Below are 25,759 nucleotides of genomic sequence, written 5' to 3'. Positions count from 1 at the left end.
CAGTCCATTGTTATAACACACACCAAGTTTGGTGTGAATCCATCAATCATTATGGAGATAACACCTTAAGTCTTTTTTCTTTAAATTTTATTTGTTCGCAAGTTAATCAAAAATAGTTCATCTAATCAACTTTAATAGCATAACTTTTGGTCAACATGGTCTGCAAATCAAGTGATTCAATTTTGGTAAAAATTGGACAAACGGCCTAGGATGAGTTCATTCAAATAGGTTTTATAAAAAATTCAAAATAGCAAAAAAAAAAAAAAAAAGTATGATGGAAAATTATTTTATAGAGTGCGTTTGAATTGGCTTGAGCTAGGGAGTCAGAGGAAAAAAAAATGTTGTTTTTTGTTTCTATTTTTTATTGTAGCCCATTCGGTTTAAAAGTTCTAACGATAATCATAAGTGTAAATTTGGACAAGTGGTAGCACTAAAGAGTTTGAGTTAAAGAGTCCAAATTTGCTGTAGTTGAAGATCAGACAGTCCTCTACCAATGTGCCAAAGTTTGCGCAAATGCCACAAACAGGTCAAAGGCTGCCATAGACTTCCAGAGCGGAAGAAGATTCTGGAAGAATAAGAAGAAGAACAACTGGAATGGATACAATAGGTGCCTACACACCTTCAGTGCTTGGTCCCTAACAAAAATATGATACATGTAAATACTGTATATATAGAATTGCACTACTATTTTTTAATAGTTTTGTAGGTTTGCTAGCATAGATACAATTTCATCTAGCTAAGAAATAATACTTTTAGTTATATTTACTTGTACATCATCAATACAGTACTGTAAAAGAATAAAAAATCCAAATAATTTTGAGTACTAAGAACTATATACCAAGCTATAGCTAGAAAGGTCTCTATGCCAACTTGCATAGTCAGGAATTGAGTAACAATAGGAGCTGTGTAGTCTTTAGTCTTGGTCTTGTATAAAAGGACAGGTGACAGCAGTCAGTCAACAGCCAGAATCAGCTTTAGCTTCTCCTTTGTGGAACCACTGACAGCACAAACATGAAGGTAAACCTCATACTAGCACCCATTCCATACAGTGAAACTCAAAAACAATTTTGCTTGGTTTAACTTTTCATAACAAAAACATTACATTTAAATTTTTTAGGTCACCTTCTTTGAGGACAGGAACTTCCAGGGTCGCTCTTATGAGTGTATGGGCGACTGTGGTGACTTCTCCTCCTACATGAGCCGTTGTCACTCTTGCAGAGTGGACAGTGGCTGTTGGATGATGTACGATCAGCCCAACTACATGGGAAGTGGATATTTCTTCAGGAGGGGAGAGTATGCTGATTACATGTCTATGTTTGGAATGAACAACTGCATCAGGTCCTGCCGTATGATCCCTATGGTGAGCCCAATGTTAAGCTTATATAAGATACAGATGAATACATTTTTCTGCTTAAGATTTTCTGCCTTATAAACTTGAAAATAACAGACTTCTGTTTCACTACAGTACAGGGGATCCTACAGAATGAGGATCTACGAGAGGGAGAACTTTGGAGGTCAGATGTACGAGATGATGGATGACTGTGACAACATTATGGATCGTTACCGCATGTCTCACTGCCAGTCCTGCCATGTGATGGACGGCCACTGGCTCTTTTACGATCAGCCCCACTACAGAGGCAGGATGTGGCACTTCGGGCCTGGACAATACAGGAACTTCAGCAATTATGGTGGCATGAGGTTCATGAGCATGAGGCGTATCATGGACTCTTGGTACTAGCGTTTCAATAAAGTAATTTTTATGCAACACTAAAAAATCTGTTCTAGAAATGTGTCACTACTTAATGAAAACAAAAAAAAGGAGAATCGTAAATAATTCAAAACTATTCATATATGTATGATATCCACTTGCAATTTTGCATGATAACACTTTACAAAATGGGTGCACAAATATGCATTAATTAATGATTAGCTAATGTACAGATAATTATGACTTAATGTATAACTCATGAGAAATGTATCAGTTTATTAATGATTACTGCAGGAACAACAAAAGAATAGTCTATTTGTTTCACACGTTATGTAATCTTAGCACAGATGTAACGTGTTCCCATGGAGAAGAATGAATAAGCACTCAACCAGCAGAATTCTGAATTTACTATAAGCTGTTTAGAGATTTGGCTGGAAGGCCAGAAAACAAGACATTACAGTAGTCCAATCTTGATGTAATAAAGACATGTATAAGCTTTTCCCCATCAGCAAAATTAAAGAAAAGATTTGAACTGTGTAATGTTCTTAAGATGACAAAAAGAAATCTTTATTAAAAGTTCAAAGTTGAGGATCAAAGATGACACCAAGATTTTGCATCTAAAATGAAGGATGTACTATTCTCAAAGAATTTCCCACAATAAAGGAAAATTCTCTGATGAAAAACACAGCTATTCCATCCAGTGCACCAGTTGAAAGAAATGCTAGCCAGGGAAGTCTAGCAATTTCTCCAGAGGTAAACAAACTGTCTTACTGGTTAAGGTTTAAGAGACGTCTTCTTATGTAGGCTAAAACTTAACTCAAACATTCATTCAGGTCCTTGCTAGTAAGCATGTGTTGTTGTTTGATAAAAATAAGCACACATTTGCACACATTTGTTATATTTCAGAACATTTATGTTATATAAACTGCATAATGTTTCTGTTGCGATGGAGAGACATGTAGACAGGGGTTCCAAACACAGCTTTATTATGAGAATGGTCAAGCAGGAAGAGGTTGAAAACCAGCATTAACAGCAAGAGAGAACTAGTAGCATAATTCATAACACAGGTAAAAAGTTTAGGGCAGGCAGCAAAGAATCCAGAACACAACATAAACCGTCCTAAAGTCAAAAACACAGGATGGCGAGAAACGTAGAAAACCACTTACAGAGTTGTATCAACAGCTATACAAGACTCAGCAGTGTATGTGTGAATGTGAGGTGTTTAAATAGTCTTTGTAATCAGTAATCATAAGTTTCAGCTACAGTATGTGTGTTTGTGTGTGTGTCAGTGTTTGGATTGTTGTCAGATGTGGCAGGAGTTGATAGGGAGTTCAGCAGGATACATTAAGTAATCTCCACTGCATGCAACAACGCTCACAACAGTGAGTGATCACAACAGTTGCATGCTGTGATTTTTTTAAAATTACACATACATACATAAAACATATGTTGATAAAAGAGCAGATTTTGCACTGTAGTTACAAACAGCTTACTTTCCATAAGTTGCTGACATGCAACTCTTATATTGTGGTTAGTTTATAAATTGCTCTTAGATTTAATTTTTTAGTTTTTTAATGCTTAACATTTATCGTTATCTATGGACCTTTTTCTTGACTGCTGCATGACTGCTGCGCCACAGTGACCAGCGTCTTCCGGTAGAATGTTTAGAACTTCTGTTTACAGCATTTACAATAGGTAATTTGAGCTCCGAAAATGGGTTTCAATAGCATTTTGAGTGGATTACATTTCAATTATCATTTCAAAGCTGTCCAAATGTGACTGTATATACACATCAGTTGGCGACTGGAAGTTCTTAGCATCCCTACACAAGCAAAGCATAATGGGCAATTTTGCAATCTAAGAAAAATGTCTGTAATAGTAATAGTAGATTACTAGTAATTGAGATACTTTTTGAATGAAGAAGCTAGTAACTGTGACTAGTTACTATTTTTCACTAGCATTAAATTGAGAGGGCAGTATTTACTACAGGAAAGGGGATCTTTTAGTGTCTTAAAAAAGAGCCTGTCTAAAAAGTTAGAGGGAGCGTGCAAGATTCTAATGAGTCATTAAACAAAATTAAAAATAGTGGAGAGAGCTTATCAGCAAATGCCTTAAAAAAGGATAACCATCTGACCCTGGGCTTTTCCCATTCTGCAATGCTAATGCGTCTTTGATGTCCTGTTCTGTAAAGGGCTCATCCTACCTGAAAGAGGTGCCAGAATCAATGAAAAAAATGCTGTGGAACCTACCAGTGTGCAGAGCCACTGTGCATTGGTAGGGGTATAATTAGGCTCTGATTTAGTAGCCTCACTTACATTTGTTATTGATTTTCAAGCAGTAGAAGTTAGGTTCAAAGATGTATTGATTCCATCAATGCTAGATACATGTTCAATTGTTACAACTGTAACAAAGAGTTGCTATAAGAACTATTTTGCTAACCTTGTGAATTTTTTGAGAAGGAAATGGTTTAAAATTGTCCTATTTGGGTTATTTAAATCTGAAAATGACAGTTTTTGGAAATTGTATGCCAGCTATTGGTCTCCTGGTGGTAAAAGATCCTATGGGTTCTCAATTACAGTATAGAAAAAATTAAAACTTCGAATTTAATATGTTGAATGTCATTAAATACTTCTACCAGTAGTTAATTTACCAGCATGGTTCTAAACTTTTTGATATCCCTAACAAGCAGAAAGCTACTCCTGGATGGAGACTGGCGTTGTGAGGCTGAATAAGCTGTAGTAATTATATTGGAAAGATATAAAGTGAAAGTAACTTACAATTTTAGTAGAACCACTACATTTTGAGGATGGTGGGTAACCAGATGAGTTGTTAGTATCTTCAGTTGAGAGGAGAATTTCTTATGAACCTGTAACCAATGTTCATTTTTCTCATGCTTGGTTGACTAAACGTAAGGGTTTGCAAAAGTTGTACAGCTAATATAGTGGCTAAACAAGACCAACAAGCTGAGTTATCTGGGAGGGGTATAAATAATAGACCTTTGACTTTTGTAACTTCTCAACAAATTAAGCGTGTGAATAAAGAAGAAATAGATTTCCCTCTTTTGGAAGAGTATGAGCAGTTGAAAGGCAGATGTTTTTTTTTTTTTAATTTAAGTTTGCTATGTCAGGGTGTTCCAAGTAGATACCTCAAGAAATTCCTCTCTAAGATAAAACTCCAGTCCATCAGCCTTATCACTGCATTCACCCCTTACAGTATGAAGATGCAAGGGCTCATACTTAACAGTCGTTGGATAGCTGTATTTTAGAAAAAGTGCTATTTGTCACTAATTGTGTTGGTACAAAAGAATGATGGGGAACTTAAAATGTATGTTGATTATCAGCAGTTAAATACAAAAACCAGAAAAGATGATTTCCAATTGACATGGATAGAAAAGTCCTTAGATGTTCTTTTTGGGCGGAAAATGGTTTTCAACATTATACCTAGCTAGTGGTTATAGTCAGATTGAGGTTGCTAAAAGGGACAAGGCAAAGACGGCTTTTTGCACTTCATTAGGATGCCCTTTGGGTTGTGCAATGCACCAAGTTCTTTTTTTAGTGCCTCATAGAATCTATGTTTAGAGACTATCAATATTAATAAGTTCTGATTTCAATTTAGTTTAATTACAAAATATAGGAACATAGCACTATTCTGCCTAGCTTGCTTTACTGAGGTTTTATATTTGCACATTGGTTAATTTTTAAATAATGATAATCTGTGACACAGTCCCTATATTCTTTACTGAGCTACACTGAATAGTCAGTGAGAAATAGCATGCAAGTATGACTTTGTTGCAAAGTCTCACCTCTCAAACTGTTAATAATACTGTAAGTGTAATTCCTGCACCTTGGAATTTGCGAGTAGGGGACTTTAGACCCTCTAAAAGAAACATGCAGAATTATAGTTCTATGAGTTTTTTTGGACTTCAGTGGGCAGTGTCTGAAATATTTGGAGAATACCTGTTAGGTACATCTTGTACAGTGTAAACTGACAGTAATCAACTGCAACACAGCAAAACTGGGTGCAGCTAAAAGAGGTTGGCTGCCCATTTAGCTACATTTACATTAACTTTGAAGTATCAGCCTTGGATTTGGATGCATTGTCCGGTAAATAAATAGAGCCACGGAAATCTGAGGCCCAAGGGGAAGGAAGCAATATACAGAAACTGTGTGTTATCGTTCAGTGACTGGTACTCTTCCATGTTGCTCAGGTGCAGATCTTGCCTTATTGCAACAGCAGTATCCTGTTATAAGACCTTTTTTGCTACATTGAAGGAGGATAGATTTCCCAGTTCATAGGTGCAGAAAGAATTTGGGGTAGAGATGAAAGAGCTTATTTGACAGTTGAATTGCAAAATGAAAAGAATGCAGTGTTGTAAAGGTGCATTTATGTTCCAGAGGGAGGTAAGGTGGTTCACCAACTTGCTCTGCTACAGTGTGGAATGTATTTTCTGGTCTTCATGAAAACTATGGACGTCAAGGTGTGGAACACACTTGACAGATGATGTGGTCACACTATTATTGGCCATATATGGGAAAAGACATAAGGAAGTGGTGTCATAAATGTAGACAATAGGTGTGTCTTATTTCAGAGGCTGCATCCTCCGAAGGATGCAGACTTCAAAGGTGAGTCTTTTGAAGTCCACACAGGCTGAACCGAGCATTTTGAAATGAGACGATGTAACCTACAGAGGAAGGATCTTGTCACTGTAACAGCTGCTGTGTAAGGATGGCTAAATCTCTCCATAATATTAAACTCTGAAAACTGTTATGGAACTCCACATGACACAAGAATGAAGAAGGTCAGGCACTAAAACAATAAACTTTTTAATCTGAGATCAGCTAGGAAACCAGTTTGTTCAGGTTGTCTTGCTCATGCATCCTGAGCCCCTCTCTTTGCCTTGGACTATACCTTTTGCACAAGACTAGCACCACAGAATGTCTATGTTTTTAATCTGGTGTATCTTGTGGCTCTATATTCATGTTTGGTATCATTTTAAATGTCTCTGTATGATTGGTAAAGTGGTCTTAATTTCACTGTAATATGTTACAATCTCCCTTATATCTGCTAATTTGGGTTTTGATTTTGATACAATCTCCACTCCCAGATGCTCCACTCCAGGGAAAATTGTCTTCAAATCAACTTATGACCAGGCAAGGCTTTTGGTGAAGCTTTTATTGTCTTGAATTGATAGTAATTTGAGTATTTAAGGGAAATGTGCAGAAGTGTCTGGGGGACCCAAAGAGTCCAGAGTTGTACCTAAAAGGAGCATATTAGTACCCAAATGTACCTAAAAAGTACCTTTGAGGTACCATTATGGGACCAGGATTAGTCATACATTCAGACTCAATGGATGGAGCATAGTCACAGCATTAGAGACCTGTTGATTTCTGACAATCACTGACTTAGTATGATATATTCTAGTGACTAAATCAAACTTTCTTTAAGTATGAGCAAGCATGGGGCAGCCTAATATTCATTCATTCATCGGCTTAGTCCCTTTATCTATCCAGGGTCGACACAGCGGAATGAACCGCCGACTTATCCAGCAAGTTTTTACGCAGCGGACGCCCTTCCAGCCACAACACATCTCTGGGAAACATCTACACACACAATCACACACACTACAGACAATTTAGCCTACCCAATTCACCAGTACTGCATGTCTTTGGACTGTGGAGGAAACCCACGCAAACACAGGGAGACTCCAAACTCCACACAGAAACGTCAACTGAGCCTAGGCTCGAAAAAGGCGACCCAGCGACATTCTTGCTGTGAGGCGACAGCACTGCCTACTGCGCCACTGCTTCACCCGCAGCCTATTATTACTTAAAGAAAATTAGTTTACAGTTATATTCTCCATCTAAGTACCTGTCACCGACTCGGTCCCGGTCATTCCCCTCGCTGGCCAGCAGAGGCCACCATCTCCGGACTTTTAGCATTACATCATCCATCTACACTGATTGCGCATACACCTGATCTGAATCAGGCTAACGACCCACGTACCACTTATAAGCCGCACTCAAACACTCAGTCAGTGCGAAGTCTTGTTCAGCCCCGGCCAGCATTACTGAGCGTTATATCCAGCCTGATCTCTTGTTTACGACTCCAGCCTGTCTCTTACTTTGCTTCGCCTTCTGCCTGCCCACGACCCACGCCTGATATACGGACTCTGATTCTCGCTGCCTGCTCTCGACCCAAGCCTGATACACGGACTTTGATTCTCGCTGCCTGCCCTCGACCCAAGCCTGATACACAGACTCTGATTCACGCTCATTGCCCTCTACTCATGCCTGGTAACTCACTCTGTGTCTTTTCATCGTCATTCTTGAAACCATTACTACTACTGTGGATGTGTGTGTGCACTCAGGTGCATATTGTGTGTTTGAGTGAAGTTGTGATTAATAAATACTGCATAATGGATCCCTCCTTGTCAGTCTCCTCGATACAGTACCAGAACTAGCGAGGATGTGTCCGTGAGCAGATGGAACTGGCCAGCATACAGACTCCAAGTAACTTTGGGTAAACGATGAACTATTAACTAAAAATAAGGATTTATTAGATTAATCAATCTAAATCAGGTGAAATCACAACCTATTAGTTAATCAGCTTGAATTGGATGAATCAAAATTTAAATAATAAATTATTATTTGAGATTAAATTCGGAGTTGGAAACAAATTAAAATAATTTTTAACCAAATAAAAATATTTATTTTCACATGTGCTAAAAGGTTTACATGCAATTAACCTTCACCCATACTGTTGGTTCTGTCATAGGACTAATAAATGGACCCTTAAAACTGTTAAGCACTAATAAAATTTGTAATGACTTTTCCTAGTGATATTAAAACTTGTTTAAGCAATTTGAAGGCAAAGCAAGGTTTACAGAAGTTGGAAATATATTTCCTTTGGTCCATACATATACACATAAAAATGTAAACTCAATAAAATCACTCTTTAGTTTGACGTGTCATACTCTTCCACAGGTTGTGTCCTTCATTATCTAGTAAATAAAGGACACATTTTAAGGCTGTGTTTGAAGGAGCCTTACATGACATAGTCATGCTGTCTTCGAATTTTTCTATCTGAGGACTTTGCTTGTTGATGTTGTATTGGAAAAGAAGGTACAGGAGGTAGAAGAACAGCCAATAGAAGACCTGTTTAAAAAAAGCATCAGGAGTTGTTAGAAGAGCCTTAAAAGCATGTTAGCAGGCAGCTGGAATCTAGGAGGCATCTCAGAGATCAAAGTCATAAATCCAAGATTACTGTTATGAGCATGCGGAAAGTGAACTGGTTTAAACATGCAACATGGTGTGAGGCGCATAATAAGATTCAGGATACGTGGAATTCTACTCTATATAGAGTGGTTCAGCATCCTAAGGAATGAGGAGATTCTTATTTTATTATACCAGTGGATCAAGATAGTCCAGCACAGCAGGTAAAAAACTGAACCTAGAAGTGTACCAAGGGCTGCATTAGGAGCTGAATAATATGAATTAATAAATTACAAAAACGAGAAGATCACAGAGCTCATACTAAACAAAAACAAATGAAAACTGAGAGAAAAACAAAAAGACAGCTCAAAACCTTTTTTTTTTTTTTTTTACATATAAACAATGTTATATAACTTACATTTATTAATGTCCCACTTAAAATTTACACAAGCAAAATAAAAAGGGTCTAATTTTGAACTGAAATTTGTGATGATAGCTCGTCAGAGCAAGCATACACATCGCTACACATGTATGTGACATCTGAAGAAAAATTTGTATACATGAATCTGACACATTTATATTCAATAAATGTGCAGTAATATATAGTGCATAACTATGGCAAACAAATATTGTCTCAGGGTGGACTGAGTGCGTGCATGAACTATACATCCTTACAAATGGCAAGGTTGGGATGAGATAATTTGTTTACTTGATTTCTCCAGAGATGCACATCGGTAATAGCAGTGAAAATCCTGGGCTCAGGGCGCTGTTACAACTTCTAAGTACAAATAAAGACATTTTAAAAGTGATGTTGACTCTGCTCCTTAATTATGTTTTAGAGAATGTTTTATTTTTATTAATCAAGGTAACTCTCTGCTCATAGGGTGTAAGCTCAACAGTTCCTGTTCCACCACCTGTTCTGTCCACATTTTGCTGGTGTTCAGTAGTTTTCTACTTGACTTCCACCTTTATATCAGGCCATTATTTTTCAAGATTAATTTTCTGATCCCACCATGTTGACAGATTCTTATTTTGTTAATTACTAATATATATATTATATATTTGTTTTTACCTCTGATAAGAGGCTGTAGATAGATGATAGACTAAAAAGGATCCAACAAGGTTCTAGTGATTTCCTTCAAGTAGACCAAGACCAGACTTTCAAATGATTTCATAACTCCCTGTGATAGAAAACTGAACCATAAAAATATGAAAAAGAGAAATATTGTATTTATTGAATTGCACTATGATTTGCTAGAATAAATTAATTGTTTTTTCTAGCTAAATACCTCTTTAAATACTTTTAAAAATCCAAATAAATCAGAGTACTGAGAACTACATACCAAGCCTTAACTAGAAAGGTCTCTATACCAACTTGCATAGTCAGGAACTAAGCAACAATAGGAGCTGTGTAGTCTTTAGTCTTGGTCTTGTATAAAAGGACAGTTGACAGTAGTCAGTCAACAGCCAGAATCAGCTTCTCCCTTGTGAAACCACTGAGAATAATCCAGTGCAAACATGAAGGTAAATCTCATTCTATCACCCACTCCAAACAGTAAAACTAAAATGATATATTTCAATTTGTTTAAATTTTCATAACAAAAACATTATATTTGAAATTTTTAGGTCACCTTCTTTGAGGACAGAAACTTCCAGGGTCGCTCCTATGAGTGTATGGGCGACTGTGGTGACTTCTCCTCCTACATGAGCCGCTGTCACTCTTGCAGAGTGGACAGTGGTTGCTGGATGATGTACGATCAGCCCAACTACATGGGAAGTGGATATTTCTTCAGGAGGGGAGAGTATGCTGATTATATGTCTATGTTTGGAATGAACAACTGCATCAGGTCCTGCCGTATGATCCCCATGGTGAGTTAAAGTTTAAGCTTATATTAGATACAAATAAATCCCCCTTTTTGTGCATAAAATGTTCTGCTTAATAAACTTGAAAATGATGAACTCTTCCACTACAGCACAGGGGATCCTACAGAATGAGGATCTATGAGAGGGAGAACTTCGGAGGTCAGATGTACGAGATGATGGATGACTGTGACAACGTCATGGATCGTTACCGTATGTCTCACTGCCAGTCCTGTCATGTGATGGACGGCCACTGGCTCTTTTATGACCAGCCCCACTACAGAGGCAGGATGTGGCACTTCGGGCCTGGGCAGTACAGGAACTTCAGCAACTATGGTGGCATGAGGTTCATGAGCATGAGGCGTATCATGGACTCTTGGTACTAGAGTTTCAATAAAACAATTTCAGCCCAAAATTATGTTTTGAAAATATTTGTCACTATTTTGTCAAAAGAATAGAAAAATGATAGTATATGTTATTTTAATACTTTTATAACCTAATTAACCCTTTAAATGTCACTTTAAGCTGTATATAAGTGTCTTAAAAAATCTAGTCAAATATTATGTATTGTCATCATGGCAGAGATAAAATAAATCAGCTATTAGAAAAGAGTTATTAAAACTATTATGTTTAGAAATGTGTTGAAAAATCTCCTCTCCATTGAACAGAAATTGGGGAAAAAATAAACGGGGCTAAAAATTCAGCGGGGTTAATATTTCTGACTTTAACTTGTTGTTAATTTGTGCAATGTGTTGGGTAGAATCAAACTGCCGAATCTAAATTTTGCCTAGTTTATCTCCAAATGCACAATACAAATGACAAGATCTCAATAATGCTCCAGTTGCTCTATAAAAGGTTAAAATATCAAAATATCTTCATAAGTAATTCTTTGAATTCAGGATCAGGTGCATCCATACATCTCAACTGCAAACCTACCAGACCTTTAGATATGGTGGTGCTCTTTTTGTGTGGCGAGCTACTAAGGCAAAATGAGATATAAGTGAGAATAAAATAAAATAACTCTTCATGCAGGTAGGTACGGTGGCCGAGAGAGCTTAACATGCTGCCATTTAGGAAAAAAACATGCAATTGCACAAAACATCAGCAAATTAAGAAAATATTTTCCGTTTGACAGCACATGTCCTGCAAATCCTCACAATGCACTATCACTACACAAAGAGATCAGAACACAATGGAAATATTTCAAGGGGACCCAAAAATGTGATGGACATTGCTGTGCCATGACTATTGCTCAGTGAAGTTTATATTAATATCCAGATTTCCGACTCTTTGGTATATATTAGCCTAAATAGCCGTGTCCATCAAGTTTTAGGGTCTCCTTGAAACATTTCCTTAGTGCTGTGAGAAAATGCAGCTCGTTTTCATTAAACGTTTGCGTTGTGTAAAAAGTAATTGTAATTGCATGTTTTCTTAAATTGCAGCACGTTAAGGTCTCTCAGCCACCACACATCTGAAGAAGGTGAAACGGAATCTGAACACAAATAAAACATTATCAGACATCTTAAAAAAGAAAATTAATTAACTAATTAATTACAAAAAACGACAAGATCACAGCGTGTATTGCTAAACAAAGAGAAATGAGAGAGTGAAAAAGAATAAAGACAGCTTATAAACTTATTTTTACAAATAAGCAATGTTATATAACTTACATTTATTAATGACCCATTTAAAATTTACACAAGCAAAATAAAAAAGCAGTCAGATTTTAAAATGCAGTATGCAGTAATAGTCAATTTTCCTAATGCAATTGGAGCGATCAACTGCATATACATCGCTACATTTGTGACATCTGAAGAAGAATTTGTAGACATGAATCGGAAATATTTTTTATTTAATAAATGTTCAGATAATATGCAATGCACAAATGTGCCTGACAAATATTGTGTCAGGGTGGCCTGGGTTAGTGCATAGATTATACATCCTTACAAACGGCATGGATGGGATGAGATATTTTTCAGGTGACATATTCTCCAATGACTATAATAATGAACATCGGGGAGAGCAGTGAAAATCTTGGGTACAGGGCTTTCTTACAACTTCTAAGTACAAATAAAGACATGTTAACAGTGATTTTGAGTCTGCTCCTTATTTATGTCTTAGAGAATCTATTAGTTTAAGTAATAAAGGCAACTCTATGCTTAAAGGGTGTAGGCCAGGGGTGTACAAACTCAGTCCTGATGGGCAGGTGTCATGCTGAGTTTAGCTCCAACTTGCTTCAACACACCCGCCAGGAAATTTCTAGTATATCTAGTAGAAGCTTGATTAGCTGGTTCAGGTGTGTTTGATTAGGGTTGGAGCTAAACTCTCCAGGACAACAGCCCCCCAGGACCGAGTTTGAACATTCCTGGTGTAAGCTCCACAATCTCCACCATGTTAACGGCATCTTATTTTGTTATTAATACCAGAGGACAATGTTCCAATTAAAACTTTTTTTCCAATTTCTACCACTGATAATAGATGAAGTGATGTTATTAACATATTTAAATGTATTTATTCAAGGGAACTTTTTTCATTGCTTGTCAAGTGCACTTAATTTCATGCTGATTGAGATGTACAAAGAGAACATTCGTGGGATTTTGTATATACACAGAGTTATATACATTTTATTTTTCTGGTGTGTAAACACATTTACAGCTGTTTTTGAAAAGTCTTTGTACAAGAGGCCCTAGGTCTGTTGGAGTGTATCAGGATGTAAGCTGCAAACTGATTGCTCTGCAGAAAAACTGAAAAGGTGTAACGGAGGGTCTGACACAGAGGGATCCATTTGCAGTATATTTATTAAACAGAGTTTAATAACAAACAGCACACAGATGTTAAGCGTGTGCGAACTCTCATAAAACACAGTTGTAGTTAGTCGAAGGGCTGGCGGCTGACAAACACAAGGTGAGTATTCAGGCATGGGTCAAAGGGAGGCAGTGAGGAACAAAGTCGGAATGCAGGCTAGAGTTCAGGGCAGGCGGCAGGCAAAACAGAGTCGAGATACAGTCCAAAGTTGTCAACGGGAAAGCAGGCAAGAATCAGGAAACGCTCAGTAGTGTTAGCCGGGGCAAAACAAGACTTCGCACGGAACTGGAATGAGAGTGTGCCTTATATAGGTGAGTGTGGGTCGTTAGTGGGATGAGGAACAGGTGTGTGTGCTTATCAGTTTAACCCTCTGAGGTCGAAGACCGCGTATACGCGTTTTGACCTGTGGTGGCGTCAAACTGCTGAAATGAGCTTAAATAACACTTTCAGTTTTGATCGTACAGATAAGATCAATACATCAATTGAATTATTAATGTGTCTACTTTTTGTTGTGTACACTCACAACAACAACAAACGTGTGTGCTTTTGCAAAATAAGGAAAACAAACAGTGTAGGCATTTTGTCTTTTCTCTCTCCATGAACTGCTTTTAGAAACGCGTCGGTAAAATGCGCTAAAACTCCGCGAATACAAAACGCACACAGATGAGAAATGTATTTCTAGAAAGCTTGAAGTGTCTACTTTTAAATGCAGCTATGCATGTTGAAAATAAACATTGCTTTATAAAGTAATCAGTATGAAACCAACGCTATGTCTAGTTTCTCAGTCTGATCTCATTAGTTTTAATGCGACCACGCCCACGAGGCATTGTTATTACAAGCGTCTGAGGCGCGAGCAGACTGTGGTCAGAAAAACACGTCACTAAAATGAAAGGAAACTCGGCAAATAGTCAATAAAGATGATGATTTATGATATGTATATAAAGCTTGATATGTCTACTTTTGCATTAACCAATTCAAGTCGAAAACAAATTATCTCTATTTATGTAATCCGTATAAAAGTAAGGACTGTACGGATTCTCCAATATCACCTCATCACAGCAGTGTGGTCCCGCCTCTCAGTAAGCGCGCTTCATATGTACATCCAGATGTGAAAACAACAAAAGTAAAGGACCAGCGGCAAAGAGAGCTAAAGTAGACAAGAAGTGCTCCGAGTTTGCTCAGTAATGAGAGTAATGTTGGTCTGTGTCATTCCGACAAACTATTAGATGAAGATGTAGCCTTCAACTTCACAAAATGTTTAAAAACGCTACAAAAGTGGACTAAGTAATCTGGAGTCTCCGCTGATGTCAAGAAGAAGGCCAGCGGTTGCAATGAAATACTGCCTTTTTCCTGCGCTGCTCCCCATCACAGGATAACTGTCTGCAAGGTTACATTTCTAAGTGTCCTTTGTAAGTTTATTCTTTAAATAATTACTGTGAATACCGAATGAGAGGTAGATAACTTGCGCCAAAAGTTGCTGTGATGCAAGTGAGTGTTTAAAAGATTTCATTATCGCACATGGTGTTTTTCACCTGCTTTCTTTTGCTCACAGTAATTTTTGTTAATATGGATTAATTATCATTCTTAAAAATAACATTGCTCTAATATGAGATTACCAAAACTAACTCAGAGTCTTGTTGTTATAATTCAAACTTTGTATATACTATTCCATATATTTATGGTGTATTGCTTTTTTAACCAAATTAAAATGTTTGACAATGTTAAAATAATATGTTGCATTTCGGCATGTTTTTGACTTATTTATAAACTATTTATAGACATAAAGTTAAATAAAAAATATCCTGGATTTGAAGAATATTTAATAGTTTAATTTATAAAATTGTGAATGAACTTGACTGTTGATGTCTTAAATAATAATGTCAAATAACCAACATTTCTCAAAATGGATAAATCTAATTTTGCTACAAAACTCTTAATTTACAAAAAAATAAATAATAATAAATTAAAAATTAAAATCAGTAGATTTGCTATGTGTAAGTTTAAAAGTTTGCAGAGTTTTAAAGAATGCACTGACTCTCACAATTGTATCTTCAGGTATTTTGTGTGATTAACATATTTTAAATAAACTGCAAACAAAAAAGTAAATAAACTTTCCTCTGATTCCTTCTTGAAACTCTTATCTCCTAGTCACATACCTGTCTGATGGCTCATTATGCAGCTCATTATGCAGGTCTTTTTCTTCTCAGATGTGACTCACTGCATAGTAATGATAGTTCACACCTTTCCGCATTAACGAATTTCACTCAAAAAGTGACTTAGAAATTTTAATTCATTATATTGTTTTCTGTGAGCAAGTGAACAAGATGATTCTCACACCATTTTGAAGCAAAAACACTAGGCTACAAGATCCAGTTCTCAAAAGTCTTGTGAACAAATGTTCTCTGTGTTTCACGTTCTTGTTTCAGTGACTTCAAAATTTTAGTTTTTCACTAACCACGAATAAACATTTCTTTCTCAAAAACCCAAACACATACAAACCTGCTGTTTAGGTATTATTGTAGCCCAACTTGTGCTGTTTACAGTGTTATCACACTTCAGCTATTTATTATGTATGTTTTTAAGATACTGAAAACAACACAAATGTCAGTGCATGTCAAAACTTCTCCAGAGCCCCAAAACACCCTCAGACCCCAGAGTGGATGATGTAATGTCTAGAAGTCTGATGATGATGACCTCTGCTGGCCAGAGAGGGGAATGACTGGGACCGAGTCGGTGACAGAGCCCCCATCCTGCAAACGGCTCCTGAAGTGAGGGGCGCCATGATGCCGGGGTCTACCACGGGGGCGAGGGGCCGGCATCTCCGGATGTAGACGATGAAACTTACATAGCAGAGATGGGTCGAGGATGTCCTTGCGATGTATCCATGATTGTTCCTCCGGGCTGTACCCCTCCCAGTCGATGAGATATTGGAGTTGTCCCCCCCGGCGTCTGGACTTCAGGATCTCATGGATTTGATAAGCCTCTTCTCCGTCAATGACGATTGGTGGGGGACCCTGGTCACCGGCTGCCACCTTCCTATCCACCTCAGCTGGGCCAGCAGCAGGTTTGAGCAGTGACACATAGAAAGTGGGAGAAATACGGTAGTTATTGGGTAGTTTTATTCTGTATGAGACTGGTGAAATTTGTCGTTCAATCATAAATGGACCCACATACCTGGGACTGAGCTTTTTGCAAGGGAGTCTGAGGCGAAGGTCTCTGGTGGACAGCCAAACCCACTGTCATGGGGTGTATGTGGGGCTAGGGCGTCGGTGACGGTCCGCTTGTTCTTTAAATCTTTTTACAGCGTGAGATAATGTATGATGTGTATGGGCTGCATTCCACGTCTCCTCGCATCTTGGTATGGACCAATGATCTAGGGCAGGGAGTTTGGATGGTTCGCCAGAATAAGGGAACAGGGGGGTTGAAAGCCCTGGACAACTTGGAAGGGTGTGAGCCCCGTGTATACTTTCCTTAGCGAGTTCTGAGCATATTTGGCCCACATATGAAAACGGCTCCAGTCCTCTTGATGTTTGTGACAGTAAGTGCGGAGGAAACCCCCAATTTCCTGATTGAGTCGTTCGACTTGTCCGTTAGATTGGGGATGATATCCTAATGTGAGACTGATATTGATATTGAGATTTTTTAAAGAAGGCAGACCATACTCTAGATGTAAATTGGGGACCTCTGTCAGACACAATGTCTTCGGGCAATCCTAGTAACAGAATACATGGTTGCACAGGAGTTCAGCGGTTTCCAAAGCTGTGGGGATGGGAATGAGCCTGGGAATGAGCCTGCATGCCTTCAAAAACCTGTCGATAACAGTGAGTATGGTGGTGTGACCCAGAGAGAGGGGAAGATCAGTTATGAAATCGATGGCAACATGGGACCAGGGGCGACGAGGAATTTCAAGGGGTTGAAGGAGCCCCGCTGGGTTGTGACGGGAGGTTTTGTGCATGTTACAGGGGGAACAATTCTTCACAAATTTAATGACATCTTTCCTTATGTCTGGCCACCAGTAGCGGTTTAGAACGAGGTCGAGGGTGCCTGCAATGCCCGGGTCACCGGCACATGTATATGGAATACTCAGCTGGAATACTGGAGCATGTATATGCTCCAGAAGTTTGTTTCTCAATGGCTGGGGTACAAAGACTTTATCCTCGGGACAGGCGGGTGGAGTGGGATGTTGATTGGCGGTTTGGGCGATTTCAGTGTCAATATCCCAGGTGATGGGAGTCATCAAAATGGAGTCAGAAATGATGGGTTGTTCAATCTCCTGATTTGGTTCTTTGTCAGAAAGGCGGGAGAGGGCATCAGGAATCGGGAATATAAGTGACTGTGAAGTTAAAGCGTGTGAAGAATAAAGCCCATCTAGCCTGTCGAGGGTTAAATCTTTTGGCTGAGCGAATATATTCCAGGTTTTTGTGATCAGTGATTACCATGAATGGGTGTCGAGGTCCTTCCAGCCAATGCCTCCACTCTTCCATAGCTGCTTTCATTGCGAGGAGTTCACGATTGCCCACATTGTAATTTCTCTCCGCTGAATAAAGCTTGCGTGAAAAGAAGGTGCAGGGGTGGAGCTTGTTTGATGTCACTTGTCGTTAAGAGAGTATAGCGCTAATGCCTGCGTTCGAAGCGTCTATCTCCAAGACAAAGAGCAACTTGGGATCTGGGTGGCAGAGAATAGGTGCAGAGGCAAATCGGGCTTTGAGGTGTTTAAACACTCGTACTGCATCGGTTTTCCAGTTTAATTGGGAATTGCCTCCTTTAACCATTGAAGTGAGCGGTGTGGCTACAGAGCTAAAGTTGCGTAGAAACCTTCTATAGAAATTGGCGAACCCCAGAAAGCGTTGCAGTTTTTTGACAGTATTCGGCTTTCGACAAGGATATCAATGTATACAATGACCCACTGGTTCAACATGTCTCGAAATACCTCATTCAAGAGTTCACACTTAGATATTGCTTGACAACTGTTAGCAGGTTTGGCATGCTGTCCCGGGAGAGAACCCTGAGCTCGGAGATAGTTGAGCCCAGGATTCCCGCCAGGTCCATAGAGCATGTGAGGGGAGTACAAGATCAGGTGGTTCTCGAGAGCTCCCCTTTTTAAAGGAGGAGAAAGGGGGTGGATGGGGGGTTTCTTCGGAAAACGAAGATAAGGGAGTAATATCTAGCTAGGCTATTTATAGTAAGTTAGGATAGATCTGATTGGCTAACTAATGAGTGTAGATAGGCCGCCAGCTGCAGTCAATTATATCACGTGTTCCTCTCGAAATTAGTTTAAAAACTTCTCTTTTTAAGAGTTCACACTTAGATACTGCTTGACAACTGTTAGCAGGTTTGGCATGCTGTCCCGGGAGAGAACCCTGAGTTTGGAGATAGTTGAGCCCAGGGCTCCCGCCAGGTCCATAGAGCATGTGAGGGGAGTACGAGATCAGGTGGTTCTCGAGAGCTCCCCAAATGCATGAAGCTCGGGACAGCAGCTGTGTATTCGAAGAAACTCCCCAAAAGGCTTGAAATGCTATATCCGGCTGCTGGATATAGTTATTTGAAAAGGAAATGTAAAGAGGGATCCTTGGAGCAAAGGGTGAAACAGGTTCCTGCGGGAACCCGAGTTGGCGTGGGCTGTGAATACTCCTGCTAGAGTAGAGACTCGGGGAGACCCCTGCGGGGGGTCAGAGCCATGGGGTGGACGGGAATCCTGCTGGAGTCATTAAAAGGGAAGGGGAGGGAAGGACTCCGGCTGGAGAGGGGGGTGAAGGGGGGCGGGGGTGGGTGGGGGGACTCCGAAGGAGTCATTTGTTCAAGGAACACTCCTTGCGGAGATAGAGCTGGGAGGTGGCAGCACTATATATAGTTACATATTTATATGACTGTGACGAGCGTCCCAAAGGATCATCAGCGTCGCCCAGGAAACTAAGGAGAAACACCTGCAAGCCCTCAACTCAGACTGATCGGCCCCAGCTGCAGCCCATCAGCCGACTTGCATTTAAACTGCAGCAACACAGCAGAACGGGGAGAAGTCTCTCCAGGAGAACAAGCACTAACTCGCTCTCTCTCTATTTTCCCAGACAGCAGCTGAGAACCTGCCGGAACCACAGAGGCACTTCAATAATCCACTGTCACACTGGGAAAGGAGCACAAAGAGCACACAAGCCACCAACCTAAATTCACCACTGGAAGAAACCTTTTGTAAATAAACCAAACAATGACATATAGATATTGTAACGAGCGCACACATGCCACGTCGCCCTGGTTGCTAATTCAACCCAGCTGGACCATCATCAACACAGGATCGCTTACAGCTGGACGTCATCAAGCAGAGAGGCATATAAGCCAAGCCCACGCCAGGAGAAGACGAGCATCATTCACTCTATGACTCCATGCGCTAATGCTTGTCTCTCTGTCTCTCCACAGCAGACTCCAGCTCGTGACGATCCCACATCCGACTACTCACTGTCCTTCACCTACTTCCCGGAGCACCAGAGCACCTCACCTTAAAGAAGAGCACCGCTTGCACACCCTACACTTTGTAAATAAAGCACCCTACGGGGAATTGTCTGTAAACTTATCCAACTGTGTCGCTGTTTTCCCTCTGCCTCGCTACAATATATAAATATACATATTTATATACATATATGTAACCCTTTTCTTAACCTTAAGAATTATTTTTAACTATCCTGTTCAGAAATACCTGGGTTCCCGGCAGTTGAATGGTGAATTAGCCGGTATTTTTACTCCTTTGTACTCTAAAAAACTAGTTTTAGCTGAATTAAACTATTACAGTGTGTATATGTTTGCAGTTTGTTTGTTTTGTGTTTTATATATGAATTCAATATATAACAAAAACACAATGAGATGTCAAATTTAGATTTTAAGAAAAATAATAACAATTTATTACAATTTTGTTTAAAGTAAAAAGAAAATAAATAAAATAAAAGAATCAGCCCTTTATCTATACCACAAGAAAATAATAAAACAACAACAATAGAATAGAATAAAGAAGAATAAACAATTTAAATGGAAATCCCACTAAATAAAGTTTTACTCTTTCAGTCAAAATTTATCACCTTAATTCTTCAAAATAAAATATGTAAACTAGCCTTACAAGTCTAACTGTTGTTCTTTACTGACTTCTTTTGTTCTATATTTCTTGTTTCCTTACATTTTGTTTTACCCCAAATCAACAGATGAGATAAAAATCACATTAAAGCTAAAGTTAAACGCTTCTGAAATAACACACCTAAACACTATTAACTCAGATCGTTTCACAATTGTAAACAAAAAATGAATAAAGTGAACCTCCAAATCTTTACAATTTAAATGGTCTCAGTCTAGTTCACAAACTTATTATAAATCAGTCACAGTCATAACAGTCACAAAGTCACTCAGTCAAAAAAAACATTAGTATGCATACTTTAACGTTGGGGCCCAGTTCGTTGGTGCACATTCAGAGTTGTATTGTTTCAGAACGATCTCTCAAAATGCAATGATGATGTCACTTACGTCCATCCGATGAAAGCCAAACATATAATGAAATCCCTCCTGCACAAAGCTGTGATTTACCGCTGTCCCACGCGTGCAATTCCACGTCCAGCGCTGAAACAGGTCTGTCCAGTTCAGAGCAGCATCACCACCAACTCAATCAGCACAGTCACTGTTCACTCAGGTAAATGTCATTAGCGTTAGCGGCTATGCTACGAGCATGGTGTCCTCAGCTGAGAGCATACACTCGTGTGATACACGACGATCACAAAGCGAAAACTCCACAGAGAGAAAAGCAAATAAAACGAGCTAAGTCCCAGTCACTTTTACTTTCACTTTGAAGACTTAATATTACCAATATATCGCCTCCCAACTATGAAAACACATATGACGATCTGCAGCTGCTTCTCATGAGGCTCCTCTCTTTTTTTTTCTCTCGCTCTCTCACGCAGCTTACGTTATGATGTCATCTTAAAGGAACAGTAACTGACCAGCAAAATAGTGCTCTCTGAATATGTTGTGTCATAAAAATACAAAAATCAAATGTTGCTGGATTAACTACTTACATACAGTTAGAAATAAACAAAAACATATTATAATCTGAGAATATTTTAGGGGTCCCTACATATAGATATATAAATATATAATGGGGTAATCTAGGACCTTGGGGGGGGGGGGGGGGGGGGGCATTTTTACTGACTCTTGCGAGAGTCGAAGCTCTTGGCTCTCCTGCGGGAGAGAGAGCTGTATGTGCCATCTCTGGCTGGAGTCAGTAAAAGGAATGGTCGGTGAAGCCCCAGCTGGAGGGTGAAATGGCAGTTGGGCGATGACCCCTGCGGGGGTCCGGTGCTCGGGATTAACTCCGCGGGAGTTAGAGCTTGAGGGTGACAGCACTATATATAAATATATATTTATATGCGTGGGTGAGTGTGAGAAATAAACAAAAATAAAAATAAATAAAAGCTAGGGCCGGGGAGGGTCGGTGACATGACTTGTGTCACAGCTCGGGGTTGGGTGAGCTATTTGGCTGGCTCCGGTAGGAGTCTGGAAAGATGAGGGGAAGGTGAAGACTCCTACTGGAGGGTGACGGGCAGTATAGGTGCTCTGGGGGTGTTCCTGCGGGAACAGAGCATGAGGGTGACAGCACTATATATAAATTAATATTTATATGCGTGGGTGCATATAGATATAAATTTATACAAATAAAATCAAACATAGAGAAAAATAAATAGTTCTATACTATATGTCATCATGGAATGACATATAGTATAAAAAGCTAAGGCCGGTGCAGTGAGATGATTCCTGCGGGAATCGAAGCTCGGGGTAACGCCCCTGTGGGGGTCAGAGCCCTGGGGGGAGCAGGGTCCTACAGAAGTTAGAAAAGTTGGGGGGCAGTGAAAACTTCTGTGGCAGTGGCTGGGGGGGGGGGGGGGGTGACAGGGGGGCCTGGGCAGGGAAAGAACTCCTGCTGGAGTTAGGTGAGTGAAAAGGGGGAGAAGGCTGAGTGCAAATCAGCTGGAAGGAAGAAAGGAAGTTAGATGGCTGGGTCGTGCCCGCGCCCTTGAGAGACTGGGTAGTTCCTCTGCCCTCGGGAAGCTGGTATGGTTGGGTCGTATTCTCTCCCTGGGCTAGGCCCATGCCCTTGGGTCCTCTGAGCTTCCCTGAGATGGCTGTGGCTGAGTTGGATATAGGATTTGAAGGCGTCGGAAGACCACCTTCCTAGTGTTTGTATGTGTTGTAGCGATAGCCCTTTGTGTGCTGCTGTGGTGGCGGCTCCAATTCTGAATGAGTAACTGGAGTATGAATCTGGTGGGAAGCCTGATTGGTCTTATGACTTTAAGATGTTTTTGGAACCAAAAGAAACATGTTACTGGGTGGTGTGTGTCGTCTATGAAAAGGGGGGCTAGGAGACTTGCGCTTAGTGTTTTCCTATAGTGTATGAAGCTAGGAGTATTTGGAATGGGCTTGTGGAGGAGGGAATATTGAATATGGAGATGCAATGTCCTTTCTGGATTGATCTGTTTACTTTGCTTGATGAGGAAGGAAATTGTTTCCTCGGCAATCAAGGTCAGATCTTTGATGGTGTGTTGGATAGTGGGATCGAGATTTAGTGTTTCTGTAAATTCAGAACATCTGAGAAATCCGAAAAAGACGAGAATATACATTACATCTAGAGTGTGGTCTGTATGAAAGGATAGGTAAACTTTTCTGATTGTGCAAATGCATTTGGAGAGTATGTTGTGTGTGTGGTGGGCAATCTGGAATATGAGGGGGGGGGGGGAATTCTGAAAGCAATAGAATCAGAAATGGAGCCGTACATGAGTTTGTGGAAGAATTTAATTCCACTTAAATAATTCTTGATGGCATTGTATGAATTTGTTTGTAAGAATCCAAGTATGTGATGTATAGACTGATGTAAGCGGGGAAAACAGAAATGAAGTGTTGTGTGGGGAATGGAATGTGTGGATATATTGAGCAGTGAGAAACTGTTAAGGTGTTCTGGGGTAACTTAAAATGTATATATGAATGTTGATGCAAATTGTGTATGCTGTGGTTATGGGATTATCATCTTAAAAGGAGGGATGGGGTCGGCTGCGGCTCAGCTTCTAGTACCGGTTTCTGGAAATAAAGCAAAAAGAGAGTCAGTGATTTCCTTATGCAACTAGGAACATGTACAACAGTTATCCCCTACGGAAGGGGTGGCGTCTGTGTAAAAAGGATGTACTGAAGATGAAATTGGATAGCTAAAATTAATGGGCTTCTTTTCCAGCGCTTAAGGAAGGAAAGCATAAAGCAGGCTGCATGCTTTAAGCGCCGCCTGATGGTTACTAACCTTTATGAATTTATTTCTTCTTGTTAAACCAGGGGTCGCCAACATGGTGCCCGCGGGCACCAGGTAGCCCACGAGGATCTCGTGTGTTGCCCACAGGCCTGTTCTAAAAATAGCTCACCGTTATGCCAAATATTTGCATAGATGTATAAATAAAGTGTTGCACATTGATAAATTAAATACAGGGTATTTCCTACCTTGTTAAATCATTGTTGGTAACTTTGTGAGAATCATTAACATGATCAGTGTCTTTACATGGATGAATATTATTAATTATTAGCAAAAACATAAATTATCATTAAAATTAAATTGAGCAAATTGGTTATTTGAGAAGTGTTTATCAAACTGGTAGCCCTCCACATTAATCGGTACCCAATAAGGAGCTCTTCTTGGGAACCGTGAGGTTGGTGACTCCCGTGTTAAACGTTAAAGACAACATTTTGAAGAAAGCTGAAAACCAGCCACAATTCAGGACACGTCGTATTCTTCCGCGCCCAGAGCGCTACTTGTGCATTTAATTAGTTTATTTTTAGATAAGTATGAATGCGTGTGTCTGGTGTGCATTAGCCTACTATTCCTTGTCATGTGCGCGCCGTGTCACCGCGCCGACAAGGAATAGTCAGGCTGAGTTTGTTACGGCCAAGATCGGATATAGATACTTTCTCATCTACTCCGTGGATTGATGCTGCGAGATGAAGGAGGTGAGTGATGAAAAGGCATCCCTGCGGGATAATGCGCATGTATGTTTGATGTTCTAAGATGGAGAGCAGTTTGTGCTTAGCGTGATCTTGTTTCTTTCAGAATATAAAAGGGAACAAATTTGTCGATTTATTCAAGTAACCTATGGATGCTTGAAATTCTGCCACTCCAATTGATGCTTAAGAATTCTATGGAAGTGCTTAAGCTGGAGGTGTTTCCGCGATGGGAATGCAAATATTAGAAAACTGGTCACTAAATTTAGCTGGAAGATATTAGGGAAAGAGAAACGGGAAACTTCTAGTAGATGAATTACATGCGAACGCCGTAGTTATTGGCGAGAATCCAGCGGATCATTTTTAAGGCATAAATGTGTGTGCTACTTCTGCATCCGAATGTTAAACGGACTACGAAATATAATTGTGATCTCCGATTGATGCCAGAAATCAGGTATAGGAAGGCGGGTGTAATGTTGATTTGCAACCAAGCGTTGCAGCCGTCTAGATTAATTAGAGAGATTGCTTGGTTTATATTGTGATAATTTAAAGCATCTTCATTAGGCAGAATCCTGCTGTTAATGCTGAAAAAGGCAGAATTATGAGGAGATGAAAGAGCCGTTATTAGACGTTTTTAGAAACGTTCTAATGCCCATTTCAGTAGGGCTGATATGAATGTGCTTAACGGGGGAGCGAAAGAAAAAGGGGGCCGATCATGAATTTATTGTCAATCTCTTCTTGATTAATTGCTCTGTGATTTCTGGTTCAGCGTTGGTGGATGGCTAGCGAGGTTATGGGAAGAAAGCGCCGAGATCGGCTGTGATCCAGTAGACAAAACCTGGAATGAGAAATTAAAAAATTAGGTCAGTTTGCAAACTTAATTCAGTAAAGCTTAAACGTATTGACAAAAGTCGACAAGTAATTTCTGTTTTCACTAGACTTATCACTTGGCTGACAGCATATGCGTCACCGCAGTAGCTGCAAGTGTGTAAAAATTAGAGGGGGAAAAGCAGTGATACGCAAGGTAGAGGGGCGGGGTGCGTAGCTTGTAGGTGGTAAGGATCCCTGGAAGAGGAGGGCTGGAGTTTGCACTGGAATCGGGAGCTGCAGGCTGGAAGAGGTGAGGTGGAAGTCCAAGAGTTGTTTATTGTCTGGGAGATTAGTTTTATTATCT

General features: G+C 39.7%; 2 protein-coding genes and 1 long non-coding RNA gene across 3 annotated transcripts in view; all 3 read left to right on the top strand.

Moving 5' to 3' along the window:
- The window catches only part of LOC147842349 (uncharacterized), a 736,864-nt gene that overhangs the window by 202,700 nt on the left and 508,405 nt on the right, over window positions 1-25,759 (top strand). The window lies entirely within an intron of this gene.
- Window positions 1,009-1,738, top strand: crygm2d3 (crystallin, gamma M2d3). The gene is made up of 3 exons (NM_001080061.1): window positions 1,009-1,017; window positions 1,118-1,360; window positions 1,466-1,738. Exons 1-3 carry the CDS (start codon window positions 1,012-1,014, stop codon window positions 1,736-1,738), a joined length of 522 nt encoding a protein of 173 aa, NP_001073530.1. The 5' UTR covers window positions 1,009-1,011.
- crygm2d7 (crystallin, gamma M2d7) lies at window positions 10,383-11,194 on the top strand. Its single transcript, NM_001045107.2, has 3 exons — window positions 10,383-10,443; window positions 10,546-10,788; window positions 10,893-11,194. Exons 1-3 carry the CDS (start codon window positions 10,438-10,440, stop codon window positions 11,163-11,165), a joined length of 522 nt encoding a protein of 173 aa, NP_001038572.1. The 5' UTR covers window positions 10,383-10,437; the 3' UTR covers window positions 11,166-11,194.

This window comes from Danio rerio, chromosome 9, assembly GCF_052040795.2.
Source record: "Danio rerio strain M-AB ecotype USA chromosome 9, GRCz13ab, whole genome shotgun sequence".
NCBI lineage: Eukaryota > Metazoa > Chordata > Actinopteri > Cypriniformes > Danionidae > Danio > Danio rerio.
The sequence above is the reverse complement of the archived record's forward strand: the minus strand, read 5'-3'. Positions and strand labels throughout refer to the sequence as shown.